The sequence below is a fragment of the Sebastes umbrosus genome, chromosome 16 (assembly GCF_015220745.1).
Source record: "Sebastes umbrosus isolate fSebUmb1 chromosome 16, fSebUmb1.pri, whole genome shotgun sequence".
NCBI classification, from domain to species: domain Eukaryota; kingdom Metazoa; phylum Chordata; class Actinopteri; order Perciformes; family Sebastidae; genus Sebastes; species Sebastes umbrosus.
The window spans coordinates 11241277-11267305 of NC_051284.1; the positions used below are offsets into that span (position 1 = coordinate 11241277).

Here is a 26029-nt window from a genome sequence, read left to right on the forward strand (position 1 = left end):
TTTTTTCATACCGGCTGTGCTGCAGCACCTCTTTTCACCCTCTGTCCTAAATGCTCTGATTGAGCTCTTGCCCCCCACCCCGCACCCCCTCTCCCGAAAAGTCCAGTCTGCTCGGATTGGTGAGCTGGCTCACTCTGTTGTGATTGGTCAACCGAACCAAGCTCTTCGGACTCCGCTCCAGCTCCACTCTAACTAGCTTTGTTTGAGGGCATGCCAAACCAGCTGCTAGGCAGGTATTATGCAAATGTGTTACTCAGTGACACCACCACGTTACGGAAGAAAATGCAGGACTTCATGCAAGGTGTTTCAGGCAGTTCAGGAGCAGTGTTTCTGTAGGGGAGAGTAACTCTTTGGGCTTTGTAACTTTCCAGACCTTTTACATCCACAAAAAATGATATAACACACTAAAGGAAAGGGGAAAATCACAAAAGCATAATAAATACCCTTTAAGATTGTATTCATCTCTTCCCTTAGACCCCACTTTCACCCAATCAATACACTCTTTCATTGTATCTAATTCTGCAAAAAGCTAAGATACGCAACCTGTCCTATACCTGCTCTACCTGTAGGCTAACCACTGGATGAGGACACCTGGAAGCACTTGGCACATTTGTAGGTGCCTTTTTTGTTTTGATAGATTTACTCCTCATAGAATACGTACCATATGGTACATCCTGTGGTCCATAACCTCTTTTACCATCACAGTAATCAGGCCCAGACTTTTGTTCACCCCTAGAACCTTGACATCATGGTCATGAAATCTCAAGTCATTTTCCTCTTGAGCAGCTTCATAAATTCGGCCTCCAAAGTGCTTCCTCTGCACGGTTTTGTTTTTTAAGTAAACCCTTTTCCTTGCATGTGAACATTATTCTCCCTTCAAAATGAGCTGTTTTTACTAGTGTCTCTGTGTGTTTATATGCACTGTATAGTCTTATGCATTTTAGTATCGGAACTATTTGGCACATTGTATTTTTCCCCTCCCCTCTCTGTCCCTTGGAACTTTAGGCCAGGAATGCTGGACTCTCTGCAACCTCTCACTGAAGCAGTCCGGCTAAATGTTTTTTGTCCGTTAGGGTTTCCTTATTAAGAAGGAGGCCTTGGCCTTCCACAGGCCCCGTGGGAGGAAGTGAGGCCCCCGATTCAATTAGCTTCAACTGAGGCAAGGTCACTACTACCGACAGGAACACAGGCCACCAGCACCCCCAACACGCTCTCACACTCCCCCCCCCCTCCCCACTTTCTCTCTTTCTGTTTACTGTTAGGTCAGACACTTCCTGTTGCTGCAGTCACATTCATCTTCGTGACACTTTGCTACTGGGCTTTGCTCATGAATTTTAAACATTTAAGCATGTGCACCCACTATAAAGATTTCACCTTTCATATATCAGGGACCTGAGCTGTCCTGTTAGCAGTTTCAACCCTATATCACGATGACCAATGGCCTAACATACAACCCCACAGTCCTTTAGGAAACATCTATAATCTTGCTTGTCTTCCGCCCAAAAGCTATCAAGAACAAACGGCTGTCGAGGGACAAAGAGAGAACATTTCAATTAATTTTACTGGACTTCTCTGAGCCATGATGTCTTCTGCAGACTCTGTTGAAACCCAACACTTCTTTATTTGTTTTCAGCGACCCCCACAAAGACCAGCACCACATGATAGCCACACACACATTAGCAGTCTCCAGCAGCCATTGAACATACAGTAGATGACGGATCATCTGGCCGCGTCATGAGCTGCAGAGCTGCTGTAAATGTATTTTACCATTGCCTTGGGGGTGAATCTGTCCGAAGTGATAATATAACACTTATATAGCATGCACACTCTTTCTGTCTAGGCTATAGTATCTTTTATAGTCAAGTCAGATACATGTAATGCATGTGGCGAGGGCAGGAAGCACCGTGTTGTGATAGTCGTTCTCCATTTCTCCCGAGGACACTTTATATCAGTATATAGTCCCTTCAAAGAGCCCCAACTAGAGCAGACACAAAAAAAAAGCTTCTGCCATCTTGATTCTAGATTAACCGTCTATAAAAAGGCACCGAAAGAACGTAAATTTGGCTCAAAATGTTGTTATGAGAATGAGAAATTGCGTTTGAGTGGAACCGCAGATTTCGCTCAGACGTGGTTTTTAACTCAGCTGGCAGTGTGGGACAAAAGCTCGCTGGACATCTGTGGGCCAGTTAGAGCTGCTGTGACTGTGTGATTTGCCTGCTAATGAAAAAGCTAGGAGGAGACGTTTGATCTGGAAAACACTCACACCGCCTCTGCGCTACTGTTCCACTCTCACTGTGTGGACGAGAAACCAAACCATCAAATCATTTATTTCCTTTTTTACCCCCGTATGTTTGCTTATCTTTTATGATGTTTTAACAATCCATTTCATGTCAAGTGTGCCACGAGAAAAGGCTGCCTACAGCTACTGTTCGACTGGTCCAGTCATTCCAGTGATTCCTTGAGGATTGACTTAGTGGAATGATTTGTTTGGGGTTTTTTTGTGTTGGAGAGAGGCAGTGGAATAAAAGTAGACACTAACCACTTGCAGGTCTCCTTCGCTGTTTCCCAAACACGTGCCGTTTTACTCCTTGCTAAGCATATTTAGCTACTGGCGCATCACACATACAGCATCATTGCTGGCAGCGATGCAACACTACGTAAGCTGATATTTACCAGGACAGCAGTCACGCTACTCTTTCTTTGCTTACCTTTTAACCGACACATTATTTCCAAACCCATTTGTTCAGTCAAAACAATGCACAGACTTTAAAACAAGCTCTTTCAAATATTTGACACGTGCTCATGCTCAATCTAAGTCTACCCTCCAGGAAAACAATATGCATGCTGTTGCTGCTCAGTACCCTGCAGTAGTTCAGCTGATCTGTAGTGTACTTAGTGACCCTTGAAGACACAGAGCTCTCGTGCTTTGTGCATTTAAATAACCTATAAATTGGTGGAATGCAGAAGCAGGAAACAACCGAGGCTCAAGAATGCAAACTTTGCCCCGCTTGCTAGGAATCAGGTGATGGGACATGCACACACTCCCTGCACGCCCTAGAACAAACCTGGAGACCTCAGGGGGAAATTTCATGCCCGAGTTGTCCTCTCAGACACGTGCACTTAAATCGTATAAGAATAATCGTAAGGAAATGATTACAGCTCTTCATTGTACAAGAAACAACATGTTTTCCGGTGAATAAGACTCCACCGTTGTGTAAATAAAAAAAAGCTCGTACCTCCCAGGTCTAGACTGCATTGAAGGGTTGTTTGCTTTTGATCTTGAGTTTTATTGGCAATAAATATAATTTGAGCTTCAATCATGCTTTTTTTTCATTTTGGTTTGACCTAGTTAAAATGGTGTGTATTGATTTACCGTTTCAGAACTATGGGGTGGAGACAGACAACTTGAAAAATCTGGTTGTGAGGATGAGAGCCGCCACCAACAGTCTGCACATGGCCACGTCTGACCGCAGGAGCAGCCCCGCGTATGAAGGCAGCATGTCACGCAAGCCGCCCAACGACTTCCTCACCTCTGTGGTGGAGCTGATCGGCGCTGCGAAGAGCCTCCTGGCTTGGCTCGACAGGTAATAACCTTTTTTTTTTTTACCATCACCTACCTGTGCACTGAGTCAAACCAGATATCAGAAGGGCTGCCATAAGACCACTGCTTAAACTAGCTGCACATAGAGAAACTTTGGTTGTTCTCTTCAGAATTGTTTCATATAACAGGACCTTGAGGAGAACCCTGGGACCTACATGGAAACTTTTTTTGGCCCTTGGCGGACACCAAGGGAAAATAAATTACTTATGTGGATATGATAGTCAAGCAGATACAGGCATAAAAAGACATTTTCAATAGCCATTGCACATATCCATGCTCTTGGCCAACACTAACACTATATACAGTTTTAAAGCAGAAATGCTCCGTGAGCTTTAAGACCGGAGCTGGCCGAGTCCCCCCGTGCTCTCCTGGTGACCTGCTCCACATCACACCATAAAAGCAGACCATATTAAGCAGGTTGCCAGGATTATGTGTTAGCTGGCTGAAATTAAGCTTCTCTTTTTTTTTTTTGTGGCGTGCTCAGCTAAAGCGGGTAAGATGATGTCATGATTTAAATGGTAGTTGTGATGTTGAGATGAGAGCAGTAAAACAGTTTTTAAAAGTGCTAAAATTGCATCTGTGTAGTTCACATTTATCCATGCTTTTATTTTGAAATTTACAAAAAAAAAATGTGATATTCATTTTGTGCTAATGTTGTGTATAGATTTTTGACTCAAAAGCAATTAGATAATTTTCACCAATATATTTATACTGTCAAAAGAAACAAATCCTCTGACTTAGTGTTCTGATCATAGTAGTTAAACCAGAGCACTTTAGAAAGATAAATCAACATAAGACTACATTTGCAGATGTATAATATATATATATAGGATATGGGATACAGACATGGTTTAGTAATCCTTGATTTACTCGATCGCTTTTTCTAAAGGAGCTGACATATTTACAGGACTGCATCGAGGGGTTAGGGGCTGATTTTTGAGCAGCTATGTTTGAGTTGATAAGCATATGTTTTAGATGGAGTTAGGAGGAAAAAGAGACACAAAAGGAGATGAAATGGTGCCGAAAAGGTGACATTCTTGAGTTACAACCAAGTCTGTCTGTGGCCAGTCACCCACACACAGCAATCAGAGCAAGGTTCACTGAGTCTATTGTAAAGTAAAGTGTTAGTAGCTCATAGCTGACTCCACAGTAAATCACTCGAGACATATGCTCCCAGGCCACTTTATTAGGGTACACCTATACAGTCTGATGCAATCCAGTAGCTCTGCCACGTATTCTCTCTTAATGAAGCTTATAATGGCTATTTTTTTGTTTCTTAGAGGTGTTAATTGAACTATATGTTTATTACTGCAGTCCTAGTTAGTGGTGGTGGTGTTGTACAGGACTTCATTAAATTGAAATGTGTTTCCAATATTTTTCCTCCCCTCATGTTTGTAAATGGGGTGGGCAAAATATCAGAAACACCTCTCATTATAATGCAGTTCACTTCAGCACCACTGCAAACTACAACCTCAGTAATAAACATATAGTTCAATTAATACCTCCTCAGTGAGTGTTTTGAAAGACTAAATCTCATCCCAACTCTGCAGTCCATCACTGTGTCCCTAATGTTCTCCCTTTCCTTCTTTGTCTGCTCACAGGACGCCTCTTACAGGGATCAGTGACTTCACAGCCACCAAGAACAAGATCATTCAGCTGTGCCTGGAGCTCACCACCACAGTTCAACAGGTCTGCACGCTACTTAGCTCAGCAGCACACGTGTAGCTAGCTAGCCCCCTGGGAAACACACATACACACAAAATAGGTTTTTCCACCGAGCACATACCAGCCCGGGGGCACAGACACGCAAGATAAAAGCTAGGAGAAGAGAGTTATGGGAAATGTGGTCTGGCAGCCATGACACGAGCCCCAAAAGCCAGCAGTCTGAGCACGTTATTGCAAATGCCGATGTTTTTCTTGGGATCTTTTCCTCCTCACGCTGGCTAATGAGGAGACCCCCTTAGCGCGGGGACGTGTAATGGTAACCGTCGCTTTTGTGTTTCCAGTTTCATAAAACCAACGGGCGTTCTTTTAAAAAGGCGGCTGCCAACATTCCCCAGGCTGCCGTACTCCTTCAGCCATGTGGTTCCTGTTTTTTTGCTTTTCCAAGATGCTCGCAGTGGGAGGCCAAACTGTCTGAAAGTGCTTCCTGTGTGTAGGTTTAACGCAGGGGATGAGGAAAGGTGGTCCATCTGACTGCCAGATAGATGGCTAACGGTTAAAACAGAGCATCAGCATGCATCCACTATATTTCAAAACTTTCTGCAGAGCATTGCTCCGGCATTGCATCATGACACAATTGGGTGTCTGCTTCTGTCAGTTTCATACAACCAGTAGTGGTTGGTCATACATATGTCTTAAACAAAGGGAGCTGGTGAGTGGCCTTTTCTTCAGCATCAGCCATTAGCTTGTATATACAATTAGTTCTCCCTGAAGGGTTCGACTTAAGCATAGTCTGGCAAGCAACTCGTTTTACATTGCCAGTGAAAGTGGCTGCTGAGACTGCAGGTGTCATTTTTAGAGGGTTATTGCATCAAAATAAATTCCTTTCCCAGAGTGCCTATTTCCTCGCCAGAGTCTGGGATTTCAGCGCCTCTGGTGATTTATTGTGGGTGTCTCGGTCATGGTCATCCAGGAGAAGTGGGGGGTATACATTTCCCACACTGCCATGTGAAGTGGAGAGGTTATGGCATAGAATAAACTCCTGATAGGTGCTGAAAGAGTCTTGTAAGACTGGAGAGATTAGTTTCCTCCAGCAACTGGAGGAGAGATGCAGTTTGGTCCTCCGTATATACTTATGCAACTGCAGAAACACTGGCTTATTTCCAACTATCTAACAAAGAGTTAGAAGACTTTCGGCTTCATTTAGACACCCTTTGTTATTCATAACATGCAGGCCAGAGTATGAGCCACTGGTTAATAAAAATAGGTTGCACAGAGACTGCCACAGTGATTAGTTTTATGGTGGGGTGGACGGCGTGAGGCCTGCCCAGCTCGTTCATGAACTCCAGCCAAGAATTAGGGCTTTTCAGATCACACAATTTATGTGGTCTGCCTGAATGAAGCCTGTGTGTACACACACAATGGGACACGGCCATAAAACTGTGAACGCATCACCCATCTTGGCTGACCCGTCAGCGTGGAGGTCATTCTCTTTCAAAGAACGCATTTTTCATCGTTCCCCCGTGTCTTTTTTATCCGCGCTTCCCACTCCTGAATTGTTGGCTCAGATAAGATCTTTTATATCTCTCTATTTTTTTAGCAGATAAAAACAGATTTCATTATGTAGGTCAAACGCTGAACCTCAACAAATGTATCCATGATATGTTGATACCTTATGAATAACAGGACGTCAGAAGGTCAGGTCTTTTATTTCGGTCCGGTGTAAAGGCAGCTCCAGGTTCCCGCACCGTGCCAGCGCTCCTCTCACTCGGCCACTTCATTGCTCGACCATGCAAATCCGCTGTGGTGGCAGATCAAAGGCCTGGAGAGCAGCACACAGAGAGTCATCTGATCCACACCGGCTGTGGGATCAAGTCCATAACGTGAGGGATCAGTACACCCAGGGAATTGTCCCCCAGCCTCTCTCAGCGCTTAGTTACGACCTGGCTCCTGTCTACCAGAAGGACTTTGGTTTTTGACAAAGATGTGGGATTCATTTGGATATCACGAACAGATCTTAGGAGGATTACCCGCAATATAGTATTCGCATGATTTGACGGCACTATGAAACAAGAGAAATGTTCCATAAAATGTTACGGCTTGATGGGAGATACGCCAAGCCATGTGTGCAGCGCATAATGATACTGTTTTGTTTCACGACCTCTAAACATCAAAATCTGTATTTTTAGCTCATCCATCTTGGCTCAGTCGACAGTGTAGTCATCCAAACATGGGCCACTCTCTAAAAGAAATATGCAGTTGCATGTTTACGCAAGCGTCGCCAAATTCTTTCTGAAACCACCATATGTTCTTGGCTGACTTTAGAACATATATCGTAGGGAACCATGACTTTGGGACCAATATATGTAACATGAATTGAAACCTATTATTGTGTTTTTCCTACTTAATGTTTCTGTTGGCATTTCATTGGAAATGTGGCAAAGTCACGTGTACCAAAAGAGTCCTTTTGAAAATAATATTTAGGGAGCCCTAGGATGTACTCTGCTTTGATGTGAAGCCGTCGCTCACAACCACATACAGTCATGCAAATCTTTTCAATGCAAACAATCTAACAGTATGACAAGCCAAGTGCATTTGAAAACACACAGCTCCCCTTTAGCCCGGCGGAATGTGCAAGCTATGGAAATATGGAAAAACTTGCTCGACCCCCATTCGCCGTCTGCACAATGGATTTACAAAGAGCAACAGAGCTGGCTTTGTACACGGCACATGCCCGTGCATGTCACTAATACTGCGAGGGCCACAACACCAGTATCCCTGTATTTTGCATCAACAAAAGGCTTGTGGCTTGTGAGGATCTCTGGAGATATAAGAGGCTCGTTGAAGTAGATTTTCTGTGCTCTCTAGTTTTGACAGAAGCGTCTCACCTGTGTTTTGATGGATGGCTTCCCTTGGGGGCATTCCCAGCATAGAGACAATTTCATAAACAGGCAGGCCCCCCCACACACACACACACTGTGAACCCCTAACCAGGGGCCCTTTCACAAATAACAACACAGTTGTCTGGGGAGGCTGTTGCCTCAGCTGTGGCCAGTCCAGCTGCAGTCTATGAATGCTGTGTTGGGACACTTGGAGGGGTACGGTGGTCAGTCTCCCAGCTGACTTTGCAGATTTTATTGTTGGATCCTTCCCCCAAACAACCATGATCACAGCTACTGTGTCATCTATGACTTCCAGACACCCCTGCCTCCACTAGCCCACCCACTTTTCAGCTGTGGAAAGCAGTGATGCATCCAAATGTTTGCAGAAAAACCAAAAGCACCATTTGGTTGAGGGCTTTTCTGAACATCATTACATGTTTTCTCCGATTGTTTCCCACCATGTCATCTGCAACATTGTTGCTATACGAGTGTTGGTATGGTATTCACGTTTCAATATAGTTTACCGAACCACACGGGGCATTATGCAATTACAGCTCCCCCAGAATTAAGGCAGAGAGGCAATTTGAATCTAAAAGCTGTTTATTTGAGGCTATTGTACATTTTTCTCAGTTCTATATCTGGAATGCTGATTATATCGTATTTACCCAACCCCTATACTTTTTTCTTCCTCTTCCCCTGTTGTTTACTGCTCACGAGCCTAATCTGTCATCACTGTCTTTCTGTGTAACAGGACTGCAGTGTTTACGAGATGGAAGAGAAGATCCTGGAAGTTGTAAGTATCCTCTATCTCTTCTCTTTGTTGCTCCTAATGTAAACTAAATGAGACCCTGAAGTTCATATACAGGGGGGAAAAGGTCTGGTAGATCGTTTGGGTAAATGTCTTTTTTACATAGAGATTGTGTGACATGCTCTCAGTAGCAAGGTCCGTTTTTTCTGAGTGAATAGAGCAGACGGATCTATAGGATCGTCAGCAGAGGAGGCGGCTCTAATACGCCCCGGCAATCAATCAGCGTTTCCTGTTCCTGACACTCTCCAGACCCCTTGGGCTAACACTGGCCTTCCTCTAGTCTCTCTCTCAGACAACCTAAATGAAGTCCACATTAGATCAGAGTTTCTCATCTTCCATTTCATTTCTTTCATGCTCACCTCTACATAAAGTGTACACCATGTGTTCAAAATGCATGTGCCTGAGCAGAGGCGTCACAGAAGGGACTCATCTAATGATGACTAATGACAGTTTTTGTCCTGAAACGAGCACGGAACAAAGCAGAAAGAGGGGTGGTGTGCACAGGACTGATTTCAGTCTTGTGTGTGTGTGCACTGGGACGTCCAGTTAATAGCACACTAATGGTCCCTTTTGGTCCATTAAGCCTTGCACTAAACATGGACATACACACACAGAGTCATGTACACAGGGAGTAAAAACTGATGAAAGGATAAGGTCTATGCGTCACGAGTGTCACGAGGAGCAGCGTAACTTGACTTGTTCCAACCTGTACAACACACAATGGTTATTAAAAGCACAACACACAGAGTCTTGTGTTTCTTATTTTATTCTCTGATGCATTTTCTTTTTGCCTTTTTCCCTCTGCAGTCTAAGATTTTGAACAACATCTGTGATCAGACCGTGAGAACCACCTCTGACCCCCTGATGAGCCAGTCGGCCTGCTTGGATGAAGTCCAGCTGACCAATATCAAACCGGGAGAGGGCCTGGTAAGGAATGCTGGGAGATGTTTTTGGTCTTCCGCCCTAAACCCACGGACTTCCTTCTGGGTTTGCGGGCCAGGAATGCTTAAAATGTGTGTGAAATTGTGAATATTGTATTTTTACTGAAACTCTTGTGGGTTTTCTTTTTTTTTTTACCCTAGGGGATGTACATCAAGTCTACCTACGATGGTTTACATGTCATCACGGGAACCACAGAACATGTAAGTATGACAATATGCTGACCACAAGAATACACTCAGCTCCTTTCCATGTTGGAATTAATATAACCAGTGAAAATACAGTGAGAGAGACTGGTTATAGTCCAGAATGAAGCAGTTAAATTCCTCTATTGCTGCACCTTACTTTTGAGAACAAACTTCTCATATTGGTTGAAAAAAAACACCTCTTTCTCATCTTCCTCTTCATTCTCCTCCTCCTCCTCTACTGAGGGCACAACAACTTATCTGAAGGAGTTAAGAGCTGCTCATCCATAGAGGGAATTGTTTGTGATATTTACCGATTTACTGTAGCGCAGAAACTTTCACAGCCTCCACACAAAGAAAAGTCCTACCTTTTCCCTGCAATGACACAACCAGTCAGTGACTAATACACCAGCAGCACTGCCACGGTTGGATCCTCACGCCTCCGGTCCTTAATCGTGAATCAGGACCTGAATCATCACCAATAATGACTAGTTGATCTCGTTTGACATCCGTGTGACATGAAAAACAATTCCGCTCATATTCATATATGCAGACAGTGTTTGTGTTTTTCTCACGAATTGAACTCAGACTGTTTGCTCATCATATATTTGCTCTTTGAATACGAGAGTTTCAAAGGCTGACAGTTGAAATCAGAGAGGGATGGTGCTAAAGTAGCTCAACAAGGTTTTGTAAATAGTGTGTCGTGTGTTAGCAGCAAGTGTTTTTTATAAAAGTGATTTATCAGGCTTTGACCTTTTACTTTGTTTGTTCTTTAGTCACCTGCAGACCTGACCAGGAAGATCCATGCTGGTGATGAGGTGATCCAGGTCCACCAGCAGACAGTGGTAGGAACCTTTTTTTTTTTTTTTTGTCCTGGATATCTACATATTTCACCATACATATTTCAGTCAATTTGAGTACACATTATAAATATTAATGCTGTGTGTTTTTATGTTTGTTCTAATCCTGTTAACCAGGTGGGCTGGCAGCTGAAAAACCTGGTCGTCAAGCTGAGGGAGGACCCCAAAGGTGTGGTTCTACTCCTTAAGAAGAGGCCCACAGGCACACATGGTTTCACACCCCCGCCCCTCTCAAGAACATGCGCTGGAAGCCCCCAATGCAACAGGTACATGCGCACAAACACTTCCTCCTACCTTACATTATGGAAAGATAAACAAAAGCCTTCTGCCTTTAGTCATTGTCGACCAATTATCAGCTTTTTAGGGAGTTGGTTCTTATACAGCAAGTTCAGACAAGTGTCACAGAGACACCCTGAAAGAGCCGCCGGCTGCATTGAATACACCATTGAGTTTGAGGCAAACAAAGTCCCATGAGGTCATTCAGTCTGAGAGATAACACTGCCAGCTTATAGTGTTGGAGTCTGGTTAGATCGTATCTGGTTCATTAGAAAGAAATTGCCCAGATGTCGCCATCAAAAGAACACTTACGATTTGGGTTCACCCTCTTTTTCTTTTCAAAGAGCAAGCACCCCAAATGTCTATTGTTCAAAGAAAGCTCAGGGGGTAGCTGATAAATATTGTGCTAATAAGGTTATGTGACTGTAATCCAATTTGCTCTTCTCTCTCATGTGAACACATTAGGCTTAACTTGGCTTTTAACAACATCTCTGCACCTGAGTCCCCTTTTTAAAAGACTGTAATAAGCCCCGTTGTAAACTAAGACTTCCACATTTCAGGCTGTCTTATCATGCGTAGCCTGTTTTATAGCCTGAGCAGGCAAGATGAGAAGATATCAGATAAGAGTGGGTTTCTCAACACAACAAAAGAGCCTCTCAACACAAAGGTGGCCAACGTCTACATCATCAACCAGCATCTTGTTTTAACAAGTAGTCAGAGGGTATCTGAGTTAGACATCTCAGTTTATTTGAGATAATAAGGCTCCAGAAGGCAAATCCTACACCCTGATTCAGGAATGAATGACACTGGCTTTGTAATACTGTATAATTTGTACACATGGGAGCTATTTGGACGAGGAAAGGGGGGGAAATGATTCAGAAAATCCCAAATCGGATGTTTAGTTTGTCATTAATACATCACATCTACTACACTGTATCATCGGACGTATCATTTAGGTCTGATGAAAATGGCGGTGAATAAGAGTCGTTCGTCTAGTCAAGGACACGATGTTGTTGAGTGTTGGGAAACATAACTGTGGTAAATGAGTACAGTTTTAAGTACACGTCTCGCGGGCTATTTTGGACTTCACTTACAATCTTTCCATACCTCAAACAAGAAGGTTTAGACCCGGAGAGCACTTAAATGTCTCACCGCATGTGGTAAACTCCTCCCAGTTGCCAACAAGTCATATTTAGTTTTTGAAACAGAAAGCAATGACTTCATTTGTTTTCAACGGTGAACTGATATCGATATGTTGGTGCTGTGTTTTTGTTTTCCAGCACAATTCCTCCTTGATCAGAACCCAGTCTCCCTGCGGCTCGGCCAACGGATCGACCAAAAAGGAGAAGCCGGCTATCACGAACTTGTACATCCCCCCTCCTCCTCCAATGCCATACACCCCACGGTGAGCCGTCCCATTTCATATGCCAAGTTTATTATTTAATGAGGTTTAGTTTTATTCAACATGTTGAGTTCTAAAAGTTAGAGCTTAGGAAATAAGCCACGAAACAACTGCCACCCTGCAGTGATCGACCCTCAGTCACCCCCAGTCAACCTTTGCCGCGTGTCCTCACCTCACATCAGGTTGATAATGAGTATGTCCCACACCCATGATCGCCTTACCTCCCTTCCTTTCCTACTGCACATTCTTCAGCCCACTCTGCTCCCACCAGTCCCACCATAGTCCTTATGCAACGGCTCTTTCATCTTCCACCTCCAGAAAGCTGAGAGAACGTGGTCACATTCACTTTAAAATGCTAGAGACTGCATTTTAATATGAAGTTTGTAGCTATGTCGTACTGTTTTATGCTAGGAACTGTGGAGTTGTGGGATGTCGTGTTGCAATAAATAAACAAGCATTTGTTTCTCCACGCAGAGAGGGGAGAACCGACACCACCTTCTGCAGCATTAGTAAAAGACCAAAGGGCTCTGAGTCACCCAACTACTATCTGGACCAGGAGAGCAGGAGACGCTGCACCATCGCAGATTATGACAAGCTAAGCGTTGGCTGTCCCATCGAGGCCAACGTGATCCAGCCCAGAATGAGGGAGCAAAAGTCCTCGCGTGGTCAGTAATTTCTCCTTCAGGGAATCTCAGAAATATTCCACCAGTGGACATTGAAACATTTAAATTAAATGAATGCAATTGATGAATATCAAACTCTTGCCTCTAGGTAAGCCCCGGCCCCTCTCAATGCCAGCGGACACCTGCGTTGGAGTGGTAGATCCCTACGCTAAGCCCTGGACACAGGGAAGGAAAGGTATGTACAAGCACGCTTTCACTTTATAATTCTGTTTACAACACACTTGAAGGATTACATATTTATGTTTGGTTTGACAAGAATACTTTTTCATACTCATGGTTCAAATTATGAGCAGACAAACAAAGCACAGAAGCATAGCTCACTACACCGTCATCAGTTGCCCTACAAGTGACATTTGAGCACATTAAAGTTGCCAAGAGCCTGAATGTCATAAGATTAACAATATAAGGCTAGAATCAAGATTATTACATATTCACCACCAATGATGGTAAATTTAAAACCAATTACAAAGACTTTCAAAAATATATATATATATTTTTTTATCAGTCTTCACTCCTTGACCATCACATGAATCCATTATATCGCATGAAAAATCATGTTTAAAATATGCTTAAAGGTAAGGTCCATTATTTTTTTTTTTAGGTTTTTATATCATTCTGTAGCTTCCCAGCTGTGTTCCTTATGTATTCAAATCCGAACATTCAAATTTTGGTATGTTTGCGTCAAAATGCTATTTTCTCAATCCCTTCTAAAAACTTTTTCCCGCGTGACCTGACGTAGGTTTCTGCAGGATGACGCTGCTACATGTATAGTATATATAAAGCCGTGAAAATATTTGAAATATATTGTGCACTTGAAAAGATATTAATTATAATTTAAGTGGATAAAAAAATACTTTTTCTGCTGCTCCCGTCCACAGCTGCTTTAATTCGCCGTCAGACAGCACTTTCTGGCGGGGAACTGACATCGTTATATCGCTCTTTTCAAAGCCACCAGACTATATTCACAAAACCAGTAATTTAAGCAGAACATGGGAGTATACATACAACCCTACTTTAAAGATCCAAACTAACCCCTTTCAGTTATTTCCAAACTTAGCACAGTTAACGTTGACTCAGCTAGTGCTAGCATTCACATTACTCATAACCTTATTGATTAGCTTTGATTAGCTTACATTTGAAAACGGAACAGAAGAACGCAGATGGACCAGCCCTTTAAATTATTTAAGTATACATTATTTAAATAATGCTATCTGGTTCCCCCTGTTTCCAGTGTTTATGCTAAGCTAAGCTATCTGGCTATCGAACTGATAGATATGAGAGTGGTATAGAGTCGATCTTATTGTCTAACTCGGCAAGAAAGCAAATAAGCAAAATGTCCCAAAATGTCCAACTAACAATTTAAGCATCATCATTAGTGCTGATCATGTTGCACACTGCTTTGTTCAGAATTCATATTTGAATTTGAAGGCAAGAGGTGCTAGAAGGATTTGATTCACTGACTGCTGGTTGATTTATTTATTTTTACTTGACCTATAGGACAAGCCTTAAAAGTTCTGTTATCAATAAATGTATCCTAATATCATGTAATTTTTATAAAATGATAGATTGATAAAAAACACCCAGTGCCTCCTTTTTAATACTGTTGATAAGCTGACTTCTCATTGTCTCTGTGCCTCAGGTGAAGACCTCCTGTACAGATACCTGAGCAACGAGAGGATCCCCACCATCGCAGAGGAGGTCCCCTCAGTGACTCCGCCCTACAGGCCTGCTGGGGAACGCCACCTCGTCAGAGTGGACCACATCAGGGGCACCCGCTACTACTCCAACTCAGACCTCCACAACAGCGCCACCATCCCCTACCAGGAGGACATCAAAAAGGCCCCCGTAGGCCCCGTCTCCAAGCGCGCCACGGCAGAACGCTCACTACTGGTCAGTTGGATCACGCGGCTTAAGCTATTGACTCACTGATGATGCGCTTCCTGTCCGGGGCTTCCTGTCTTTTGTCCTTCCTCAGTGCCTTTGATTTTTTTTTTTTTTTTTTTTTAACGTCCAGCTGTTTTTTTTTGGCAGCTTTGGGCTTTCTCACACTCCTCTCTCCCCCCAAACCTTCCCTGGTGTTACTACTACTACCAACTACTACTCCTCAAACCAAACTTGCTTTTGTAGTACTCACTACATTACATCATCACCCCTTTAACACTGCCCACAAACCCTCCTCGTCTCTGACTACAAGTCCCACCTCTGCCTCAAGAAGATACAGTTTGTTCAGGTTTTAGCCTTGTGTGCTGTCTTTTGGACTCTCTCTGTACATATTAAGCTATGTCATGTTTCAGTTGAAATGGTACCAATTATTTAATACTTCAGAAAACTTGCCTGATATCACTTCAGCTATTCGCTTATTTTGATTTTATTTGCATAAATAAGTGATAAAAAATACAGCATATTTTGTGAGCAGACTCTGTGCTTTTAACTCTACATGTTTTTTCTTTCTCAAATGACACTTTTGTGATCAGTTAGTTGCATTACCCTCTACCAAAGGTTGCCTCTTGTAAAGCTATGCATACACTTCAGAGAGATTTTTATAGTTGACAACGCTGCATCGGTTGGTAAAAGGATGTTTATATCTTGCCACTAGCAAATATTTGTGCTGGTTTTAAAGCTATGCACTCGATATCAGTAAACGTTTATATATCCTGTGTTTCAGTTTACTCTGCACCTAAAGGGGCCTATACATACAGCTGGTTGACAGTAATAACTGGTCTTTTTTAGGACATACTGGTCAAATGGCCTTCTATTAGCTCAGATCACAGAAAAGAATGACAGTATTATTTAAGAAAATACAGGGAAGAAGTGTTTATTGTTGCTTCATCTGCCTTTTGTAAGTTTTGAATAGCGTTTTATTAAAAATTGCGGTTCATGTCAGTGATCTTTTGTATTGTCTTTATTTTACCATTGGGTGTGGAATTACTGCTTTATGTGTAGCGTTTGGGATATTTTAACTAAATTGCAGAACTATGCTGTTCTAGTATCAGTTTACATGCTCAAAAATGCCCTATTTTTATCGTAACAATCTGTCAGCTTTAGGGCAGCTTTAGTCATTATTCACTTCCTAAACTAAACTATTGAGCCGGCTGGCTTTCTAACCTGCTTTGACCTTTTCTGAGCATGCGGTGAAACAGGATAGCGAATGTCAAGTTACCTTTTCTCTGTGTCTCAGATGGTGATGGTTATGCAACCACTTCCCTCTTTGATGAACTTTAAATTCCAGCTGGGCCACCATATGGTCAAAGCAGGTTTTCCATCAGGGGGATCTTATTCCTGCACATATGTTGCCGTTTAAACATTTAAAAGCCAGGTTAGGATTACTGTGCCTGACAGCTTTCGCCATTTTCATTGATTTGAAGAAGTGTTTGCCTGGGAAGGAATCGGCACCTTTTTCATCGTGGAAACTGAAGATCTGTCGAGAACGACCCACCACTCACACCTCTTTCCCCTTCTGCCTGTTTCTTCTTTGTGCATGAGTCTACTGATGGAGATGGGCCTCTTTTCTTATCTCTCCTCCACTTCTTCTTCTTCTTCGTCCTTGCTCTGCCCAAGCTTGCCAAGCTATAGTCGCCTGCGGTCCTCACTAATTTGCACTTTCTGAAAACCTGTGGTCTGACTAAATACTACCTGCACTCCGTTTAACCCACTGCTAAGTTTGCTAACCACTAACATGTTATGCCTGCACATCACAAATGGTCACATGGGAATGAATTATTGCTCGATTGTGCATGTGGACTATTTTTTTTTTGTTAATTTATCACAAATCACAGACGGAGACATTGGAATGTTTTATCCTCCATTTCTTTTTTTTTTTCCCTATTCTGGAGTAGATTTGATTCAGAATTAGCAAAAAATTGATTGTATAACATGCCGTTAAACATGTTTATAATTTATCTGCCTGCAAGATAAGATTCAGCAGTTTTACAGTTAACATTTAAGTATTGCCACATACATGCTACTACAAGCAAAAATACCAAAATAATTAGCTTTGAGGGCATATCTCAATGGAACTGAGGGCTTTCAGAGCAACTTTACCAGAATAGCTGCCTCCAACATGCGTTAACACATGAATCTTTATGTATCGCAGGGACCTGACTGGCACTCTAGCAGTGACTTCCTCAATCGGTGAGTTCCTCTCTTTCTCCCACACACACACACACATATATACGCACGCAGTGTTGCGTACTGTATAGTCCAAATGAGAAACACAAGACCAGGGTGGGTCTAATTTTCCGACAGGGAGTGACAGTGGAATCTTTTTAAAACAAGCCACGGGGTGCAGGGTCAGTGGGTGGGCTGCTTTTATGATCAGGGAAAATATGCCACAGACAACCAGGCTGAGATTCATACAGATGCTGACGGCTGTAGGGTAAAAAACGATACAGTTACTATCCGAGTGTGACGGTATATCAGTTGTTTAATGGACGGGTATTAAGTGTGTTTAGTCGATTTGTGCCTGTGGCTTTTAGGAAGCGCAACAACTGACCTCCTGCACAAAGTATCACTGCTCTGCTTCAGCCTGACTGAAACAACAATCATTCCCAAATAGATCTTCCTATCTAATCAGAGCAAAGAATCCTCAAACATGTCTGAAAACTTTTATTATTTGCTTTTTTTTGGCTTGTGAGCATTGCTTAAAGCAGGGGAGAACATTTTCCAAGGACCCCCTGTTAATCGTAACACCAATTAAGCATAATGCTTACTACCGTTGGAACTACTTGTAAAACTTTTCAACCTCAAAGATAATCCTTTATTAGTCCTACGGCGGGGAAAATGTTAATACCACTTAAATACTTTTTAAACAGAGGGCGATTTGAATCAAATTGCTTTTGGACTCAACTTTTACAGCATTTATAGCCACATTTCAAGTAATTGATTTTAAAAGCTGTCAGAAAATGAACAGTAGCAAGACTGGCATAGTCCTAATAAATCAAGATATTTAAAGTTACCAGTCTAAAGCTGACTTTCAGTAAGGGCTTCAACTTAAAAACAGTGAACTTATTGCTCTGTGTCACAATCTAATCAGAGTTTCTGTTGGCCCAAAGCTAACACGGGTGGGAGTAATGGACACAATCTGCTTGTTTTATTGGTGCAAATGGTCCCCATCTGTAGATATGCACTTTTTAATGATACAGCACAATTTTATAATTTATAGCAAATTATTTCGTAGATCCCCTGGCACAGTGCCATGGACCCCACTTGGAGAATCACTGGCTTAAAGTAAAGTAATTTCAACTTTTATCAAACCTCTGCAGATAAATGATGGTCATTTTGTTGGAGCAGTACCAACCTTTTCACTCCCTTTGAATGCTAAACCAATTTAGAGCTTATTATTAAATCATATTCCTGTGTTTTTTGAGGCATTGTTATCTCTCAGGACCTCCAATATGCAAGCTTCTAGTGTCCCACACACCAATGTGTCCATCCTTCGCCATCCACCCCCGAGACACCTTCACACGCTGAGGAATCTTTAGAAATGTCACTGTTATGACAAATCCGGATTCTGCCAACTATAAATAACCCCAACCCACTGCAAAAATATGACGACATCCGAGGAGAGCTGCTCCTCCGTCTCCTCATCCGTGGCCCCTGGATGTAGGGCCTGAGGAGGTGTGACTCCCCACATTAACACACCGTGATCGATGACTAAACGCCTTGCACAATCCCGCCGCCCTCCCCGGCAGTTCTATTCCAAGAGCCACACGACGCAAACACATGGCATCCGGTTTGCCGCACGCTCCATCAAAACACATTACTCACATTTAGAATAGATATATAGAGAGAGAGGGATGCTATTGTAAATCTCGCAGATAGGCAGTTGACTCATTGTTGGTGGAGGTTTATAAACGTGCCACACTAATGCAGGCAGTGGGAATTTGATTGACAGCGGATTTAATCAAGTGTCATATTAATTTTGGCTTGTTAATCCGTAAAAAAACAAACCAGATTGTCCTCATGACAAAGCATAAAATGTGGTGGTGCATCAATTTTTGTTCCTGTGTCATTTGTCAAAACCATCAATTTGGTTATCTGCAAAAAAAAGTGAGGGCCTTCCTGTGTGGGCGGGAAAGCATTTAGAGTTGCAACACCTGCAAAATAACAAACTAGTAATTTAAGGAGGAGACAAAGACTTGAATATGGATGACAGGAGGAGGAGAGCACACAAAAAATGGTAGCAATCGAAAGGCAGGAAAAACGAGCCGGAGACAGTTTCATACCCTGAAATTGCAGGGTGAGGCCTGTCCTGAGGTAAATCATGTATTTTGAGCATTGGGAACCAGTTTTCGTGTCTACCCATGCTGCTGTGGCTGGTTGCCAAATGTATTATCAGAACCACCGGCACACCTAAATGCCAACCCCTTCAAGCAGTCTCCATGGGATCTGTTTTGTTCATATCAAAATCAAAGAGAGCTGGATTGGAACAAAGATAAAGATCATGGCTGGGAAGAAATAAGTATGCGGTGGGGATTTTCAAGAGTCTGGTCTAAAGTATGACGGTTGGAAGAAGCTTCTTAGTGCTGCTTTAATGGTCTGTTTAAGATCAAAAAGTGTTGACTTTCATTGTCTCCTCTTTGTTCTTTCAGGTATAATCAACCACAAATACGATCCTGGTCCTTCTCTCAAGCAGTAAGTATATTGTTTGTTGAACGCTATCAATCCCGCTGACGAAAGAATGATGTGTACAGTACGTGTGCAATGTGAGGAATGCCACTGGCTTCATTCAGCCTTGGCAGGAGGAGGTGAAACTGAGAGCCTCAATTACAGGGCCATTACATTTCACACAAAGATATGACAACATGCACACTTTGCACTCTCTATCTGACACTTCAGACCAGTGTACAGCGATGCAACATGCAGGTTCTTGAGTGAGGATTAGGCCTATGCCAGTCTGAACATCATGGAACTCTTCCTTTTTACCCATACTAGTGGTGTGGCTCTAGATATGGCAATGTTGGTCCACCACTTTGGTTCCAAACCAAAATATCTCACCATCTATTGGATGGATTAGTCATGATATTTTGTACAGATATTAATGGTCCCATGAGAATGAGTCATACTCACTTTGGCAATCATCATCATGAGTTTGACATTTTGGGTTTTTAAGTGAAATGTCTCAACAACATTGGATAGATTGTCATGATTGTGGGATTCACGTTGACGTTGCCCGTGGGATAAATTGTAATAACTCTGGTGATTCTTTAACATTTCATCTTTAAGTATTCTTGTTCGCTCAAAATGACCAATACCTACAAAACTCGTGAAAATCCCATCAGGCCCATGCAGCTTTGTGTTTGACAGTGTTGAAGTACTCAAGATCGGTCTTGGTCTCGAGAACTTATTGAAGGTCTCGGTCTCAGACAAAGAGGACTCTGAATTTTACTTCAAGACCGGTCAAGACCACAACTGCTAGTTTTATGGCAATAAAATAGGTGAATGAAGAAGAATCTTTATTTGTTTTCTGTGGGTGTTTTTATGGGAATGTAGATCTTTCAGATCAGTTTGAGAAGTACTACAGTATGTTTTGCATACTCATTTTATGTGTGCCATGCAGTGTGGGACTCACACTGGTCTTGGTCTTTGTCTTGACTCGGTCTCGCCCTGCCTAGGTCTTGGTCTTGACTTGGTCTCAACCCCTCAAAGTCTTGGTCTTGTCTCTATCTCGATACACTGGTCTTGGTCATGACTTGGTCTCGGTTTAGGCGTTCTTGACTCCATCAGGCCCAGCTTTACTTTGGTGCAAATTAGCAAATGTGAGCATGCTATTACAATAAACTAAGATGGAGAACTTGGCAAACATTTAACATGCTAAACATCAACATGTTGTCACTGTGAGCCTGTAGCATGTTCCTCATCGAACATGCTACAAGTGGATATCGATCCAGTATCTATTGGCTGTGACAGATGTGGAAATGAAATGACCAAACTAAGTATCCTGTTGCTGTCTTTGCACACACACATAGAGGCCATATACCATAGTACCAGGAGTTACTGTCAATCCCTTTTTACTGGCACATAGACCTCCACAGGGTTCGGATGGATTAGGCACATAGTCAGTAGTGGCATGTGAACAAATCACATTTGTACAGATTTATGGTCCGATGGTGACTTGTTGTTGCACAAACAAGAAAACCTTGACCCCATCTGTCAGCGTCTATAAGGATAGAAGAGGGGGATGAATAGAGTACTTTACTGCTTTTGTTCCTTTGGATTATCTGTATGTATACCTGAACGGACACATCAGCTGCATAAGAAGATTCAAATCCTCATTAACTGACATCCAGTGCTGCATTTAGAGCTGTAATGACTCATAGTGGAGCGGATAACATCCATCTTTCAATCAAATCGTGCAAATAGTGATACAAGCACCAAATTTGGTATGATGATTGCCGAGTCGTCACTAAGCAAATATAAACGATTGGCCACTTGAAAATCCAAGATAGCCGCCAAATTGACCTGCTGATGATGATTGATCTCATAGAAATACATCTACTTGATTGATTTGAGTGATCTCGGTGTCAAATGATGTGTTTTCTGGCATGCTGGATCTAATTTTGATAGTTTTAACTTTAACTAGTAGTAACTTAATTTACTTGCGGAGAATGTTTTTCTTAAGGAAATGCATGTACTTGGCCAATTTGAATGTGTGATGTAGAGTTATATGTTTTCTTGTATGCTTGATAAAATTTTTACAGCTTTAACATCCTCCAATAAGTTGTTTCTTACTTTCTGGCCGTCCGCTGAGTCTTTGCTTTTTGCAGCTTGAGAGTCCACAGTTCCAGCTCTAGCGCCTGGTGTTGGATATAGAGCTTGTCATATTCCTGCTTATCTGGTCTTTCAGGGAAGGAAACTTTGGACTACTGATCCCCTACTCGACCAAGTAAGATGAATTTCTACGAGAGAAATCATTATCGGCAGGTCAATTTGGCGGCTGTCTTGAAAAATGGCCCCCATCTTTGATTTTCAAGTGGCAAATCGTTCATATTTGCTAAGCGTCCCCTCGGGAATCATCATGCCAAATTTGGTGCTTGTATCACTATTTGCATGATTTTTCCACTATCCGCTCCACTATCAGTGAGCACATGGAGAAAGATCTAAACTAAGGTGGTGACCGGTGCCAGGGCAACTGGGCAGTTACTACCAACCGCCAGCGAGGGGGCATGCAGAATTTGATATCATTTCCAGCCCTGCACCCTTCCCCCTTTTACACTGTGTGAGATTCCCCTGCTGAATAATAGCCACTCTGTTTGCCCCCCCCCCCTCTCCATCACACACACTCACACAGTGTCTGGGTGGGAGGGGGGGAGGCATTAGCTAAGTGCCGTGACAATTCTCAGCATGGATCGTGATGGGAGATTGAGCGCTACAATGGTGTGACCAATTTGCATTCCCCGTGAATCCTTCAGGCCTTTGACATGAGTCGCAGGCAAAATTACCTCACTTCCACACCAAGCACAGCTCGTAGCGAAATGTCCCTTTAAATCACCCCGAAAAGTGGCATGCTGAGACTTTTTCCCCTCATCACAGAAACGAGAAGAGTGCGAATTGTGTTGGAATCCTTTATTTAATTCAGCACATTTAATTGAAATGTCAAAGGGGGGTTGAGCTTTTGGGGGCAACACAAGGGAGTTACTTGATATGGATGTGAAAGATAGGGTGACAAATGGGAGGGGAGGCTACAGTGTGAGAATGTGAGAGATATAAAGGGAGGAGGGGGTCTCTTCATAGTCACTTCATTCCACTCGCTGCAGTACAATAGCAAGCTGAGAGAGAGAGAGAGAGAGAAGAGGCCCCTGTCTATTTAAGCAGAAATGAAATGGAGACTATAATAACGCAGGACTCAAGAATGTGTCTGCTGGTTTACCGCCATCCCGGCAAAGGCCAACACAGAACCAGAACATCCGAGCTTCTGCACAGATACAGCTCGAGCAGAGATGTTATGGCTGCAAACCCAGTGAAGGGTGTTGATAGCCAGGCCACAGCCTCCCAGAGCCATGAGTGGACTCTGGCTCTGGGAGGCTGTGGTGAAACACTTATTTTTCTCCTTATTTCTGGATAGGGTGACCAGATCCGTACAAAACAAATGTGGGAAAAACATGTTCCCAATGCTGAAAGGTAGTCTACAATTTTGAAATAATGTCTATCTATAAAAAATTAAAAATTCTATTCTGCCCCTTAAGATACGATACGAAACGATACGAAACGATACGATACGATACAACTTTATTGTCAGTTTGCACTGAAATTAATTTTGCATCCATAGGCAGCTCAGTTTGAGAAAAAGTACACATACAGGTACACATATACCTCGTAACATCTCTATGCTTTGATTGGCACATCTCTTTTTGAACCACAGGTTTCTTGTGAGACTCACATATACGTGTGTCGCAAATTTCGCAAAGAACTCAGAGATTCACCTTCCACCGGCTTCGCCCACCAACTTATAAGTAGTGATATCTTTTTGCAATTGTTTTGAATTACCCAAATACGTTTTTAGAATTGTAGAGCTGCAGTCCACTCTAAATTGTACTTATGTCACTTAATGACGCTTAAACACAAATTTTATTTTTTTAAAGAGTAAAATAAAAAGTTAAATGTCAATTTGTTTACCACTACATCTGCTATACTTCTGTGTTCCCTGATTGTTCAGGGTTTTTTTCTCCATTGTTTTGGTGGTCCAAAAGGCTGTTGCATAGAGGTGACTTAGCGACATCTAGTGGTCATGAATGGGAACTGCGAGGACTTCAAGAGATAAACTATTCATTTCTCTTGAGTGTAATACAATTCATTTTTTTTTTAATACTTTATTTCAAAAGTTCAACAGTAGATTCATAAACATGTTCAGATTTTTCATTACAATTCTGCAAATATATGTTACAGTATAAAAATAATATTAAAACTGGAGGGATTTGTTGGTGGGGGGAGGGGGGCACAGAAGTCTTTATTTAAATGATTTTTTGTTGTTGTTTGTTGTTATTTTTCTTCTTCCTGTTTGTTTGTTTTTTTTCTTTTCTTTTTCTGTAGCTGCTTGCAAATTTTGTATTGATTAGTACATGGACATTTGTGATTATATTCTTTTACTCTATTGGTGATCTATCAATTTGTAACCCCACCCTATATAATTATGCTTAAATACCAATACAAAATTGATCACAAAAAAATAATAATATAAAAATTAAATAAATTATATATAAAGATGAATAAAAACAAAAAGTAAAATGAAAATAAAAACAAACAAAAAACAATCGGGTCTGTTAAACAATTGGGATAAATTTGAAATATCTAAACAATTTAATAGTGTTTGCCAATTTAGAATTTTTGAGTTTTAAGTTTTCAATCAAATATGTTTTAAAATCAGTATCTTTAAAAATATAAAAGGAGGGTATTCTTTTAAGCCATATCATTTAATATAATGTAAATAATATTTTGCTAAGATAAGAATGAAATTAATTATGTAAATCTCATCTGCCAAAAAACTGCAATTGTTAAAAGTGAGTATAATATCTTAATCTTAAAACTGTTTTGAGAAGTCCTTCTGTAAATTAAACCCAAAAAGAAGTAGCATCACTTTTAGTCACTGGAGTTTGAGTTTGGGTGTTACAGTTAGGTGTTTCCCCCTTTCCAGTTGGGTGTTACACCCTCAGAGGTCCTGAACTCACCTGAAACCAGCCGAGCTGTCTTTGATTGTCTTCTTCTTTGTCTTTTGTCCCGACATGCTTACCAAGATTTGGTCAGACTTTCGGTTCAGTCTTCAGTCGTTGAGAAGGTGGTGGCAGGTACAGCAACATAATATATGTTTAGTTAGAAAACCGCCGGAACTGATTAATTTGCTATGCAACTATAACAAACCAACCCAGAGGCTAATGTTCCCCACCAGACTACATGACAGTTTTTAAGGATTTAAGTTTGTTTTTTTTCACTTTAACAAACTCCAGCAAAATAAAATGTAAAAGTTAGTGACAGTCGTTCAAAGTGCCGTTTGAGTGAGTAATTTACAGATTCTTCATAAATACTGTGAACATTTATTTAGTTATTTAACATTTAAGAAAATGTGTTTTAGGTTTTCAAAATGTGCGTTAGCCTAAAATGTACCATGCAACGTGGATTTGGTTATGCCCTAACTTAAGCCAGCTGTTATATTTTAAAACATACCTTTTACACATATTTTAAATTTGTGAGATGCATTTTTACTTAGTAATATTGTTAGGATTCGGTTTTGTTTGTGTATTTGCTTTTTATTTATTTTTTATATTTTATATTTTATATTTATTTTTTAATTATTTTTTTAATTATTGCACATTTTTATTTGTTGCAGCAACCAAAGTTACATTCATTGAGTCCTTGGAGAGATTTATAAAAAAAAAAGAAAACAGTTGTGTATTTGCTTTTTATTTATTTTTTTTTATATTTTATATTTATGTTCTTTTTTCCTATTATTATTATTTCACATTTTTATTTGGTGCAGCAACCAAAGTTACATTAATTGAGTCTTTGGAGAGATTTATAAAAAAAAATAAAACAGTTAGGTGCAGATAGTATGTGGTTGGCAGATATAGCTGCCAACTGACCTGACTGAAGCTACAAAGGTGCATGTTTCACTCCAGTCAAATATGTAAATCCTCAGATTTCTTCATTGTGGATCCGAAACCTAAAAATTACATTTAACCTTTCACATCTGAAAAAAAAAAAAGTCCAACAGGAACTTGGTTACTTAATACACACCCTCA

At 41.5% G+C, this 26029-nt stretch overlaps 1 protein-coding gene and 1 long non-coding RNA gene across 2 annotated transcripts in view; one reads left to right on the plus strand and one right to left on the minus strand.

The window, feature by feature from the left end:
* LOC119474328 (connector enhancer of kinase suppressor of ras 3-like) overlaps positions 1-26029 on the plus strand; it is a 53870-nt gene that overhangs the window by 20694 nt on the left and 7147 nt on the right. Inside the window, 14 exon segments of the mRNA XM_037746304.1 lie at positions 3382-3584; positions 5203-5290; positions 8897-8938; positions 9761-9880; positions 10036-10095; positions 10854-10922; positions 11055-11153; positions 11156-11203; positions 12494-12618; positions 13090-13280; positions 13387-13473; positions 14938-15188; positions 17392-17429; positions 19889-19931. Of these exon segments, the coding sequence (XP_037602232.1) occupies positions 3382-3584; positions 5203-5290; positions 8897-8938; positions 9761-9880; positions 10036-10095; positions 10854-10922; positions 11055-11153; positions 11156-11203; positions 12494-12618; positions 13090-13280; positions 13387-13473; positions 14938-15188; positions 17392-17429; positions 19889-19931 (1464 nt within the window).
* On the minus strand, positions 22848-25088 carry LOC119474329. The gene is made up of 2 exons (XR_005203558.1): positions 24962-25088; positions 22848-23065 (listed from the first exon to the last, which is right to left on the minus strand). It is a non-coding gene; the product is annotated as an uncharacterized LOC119474329 (long non-coding RNA).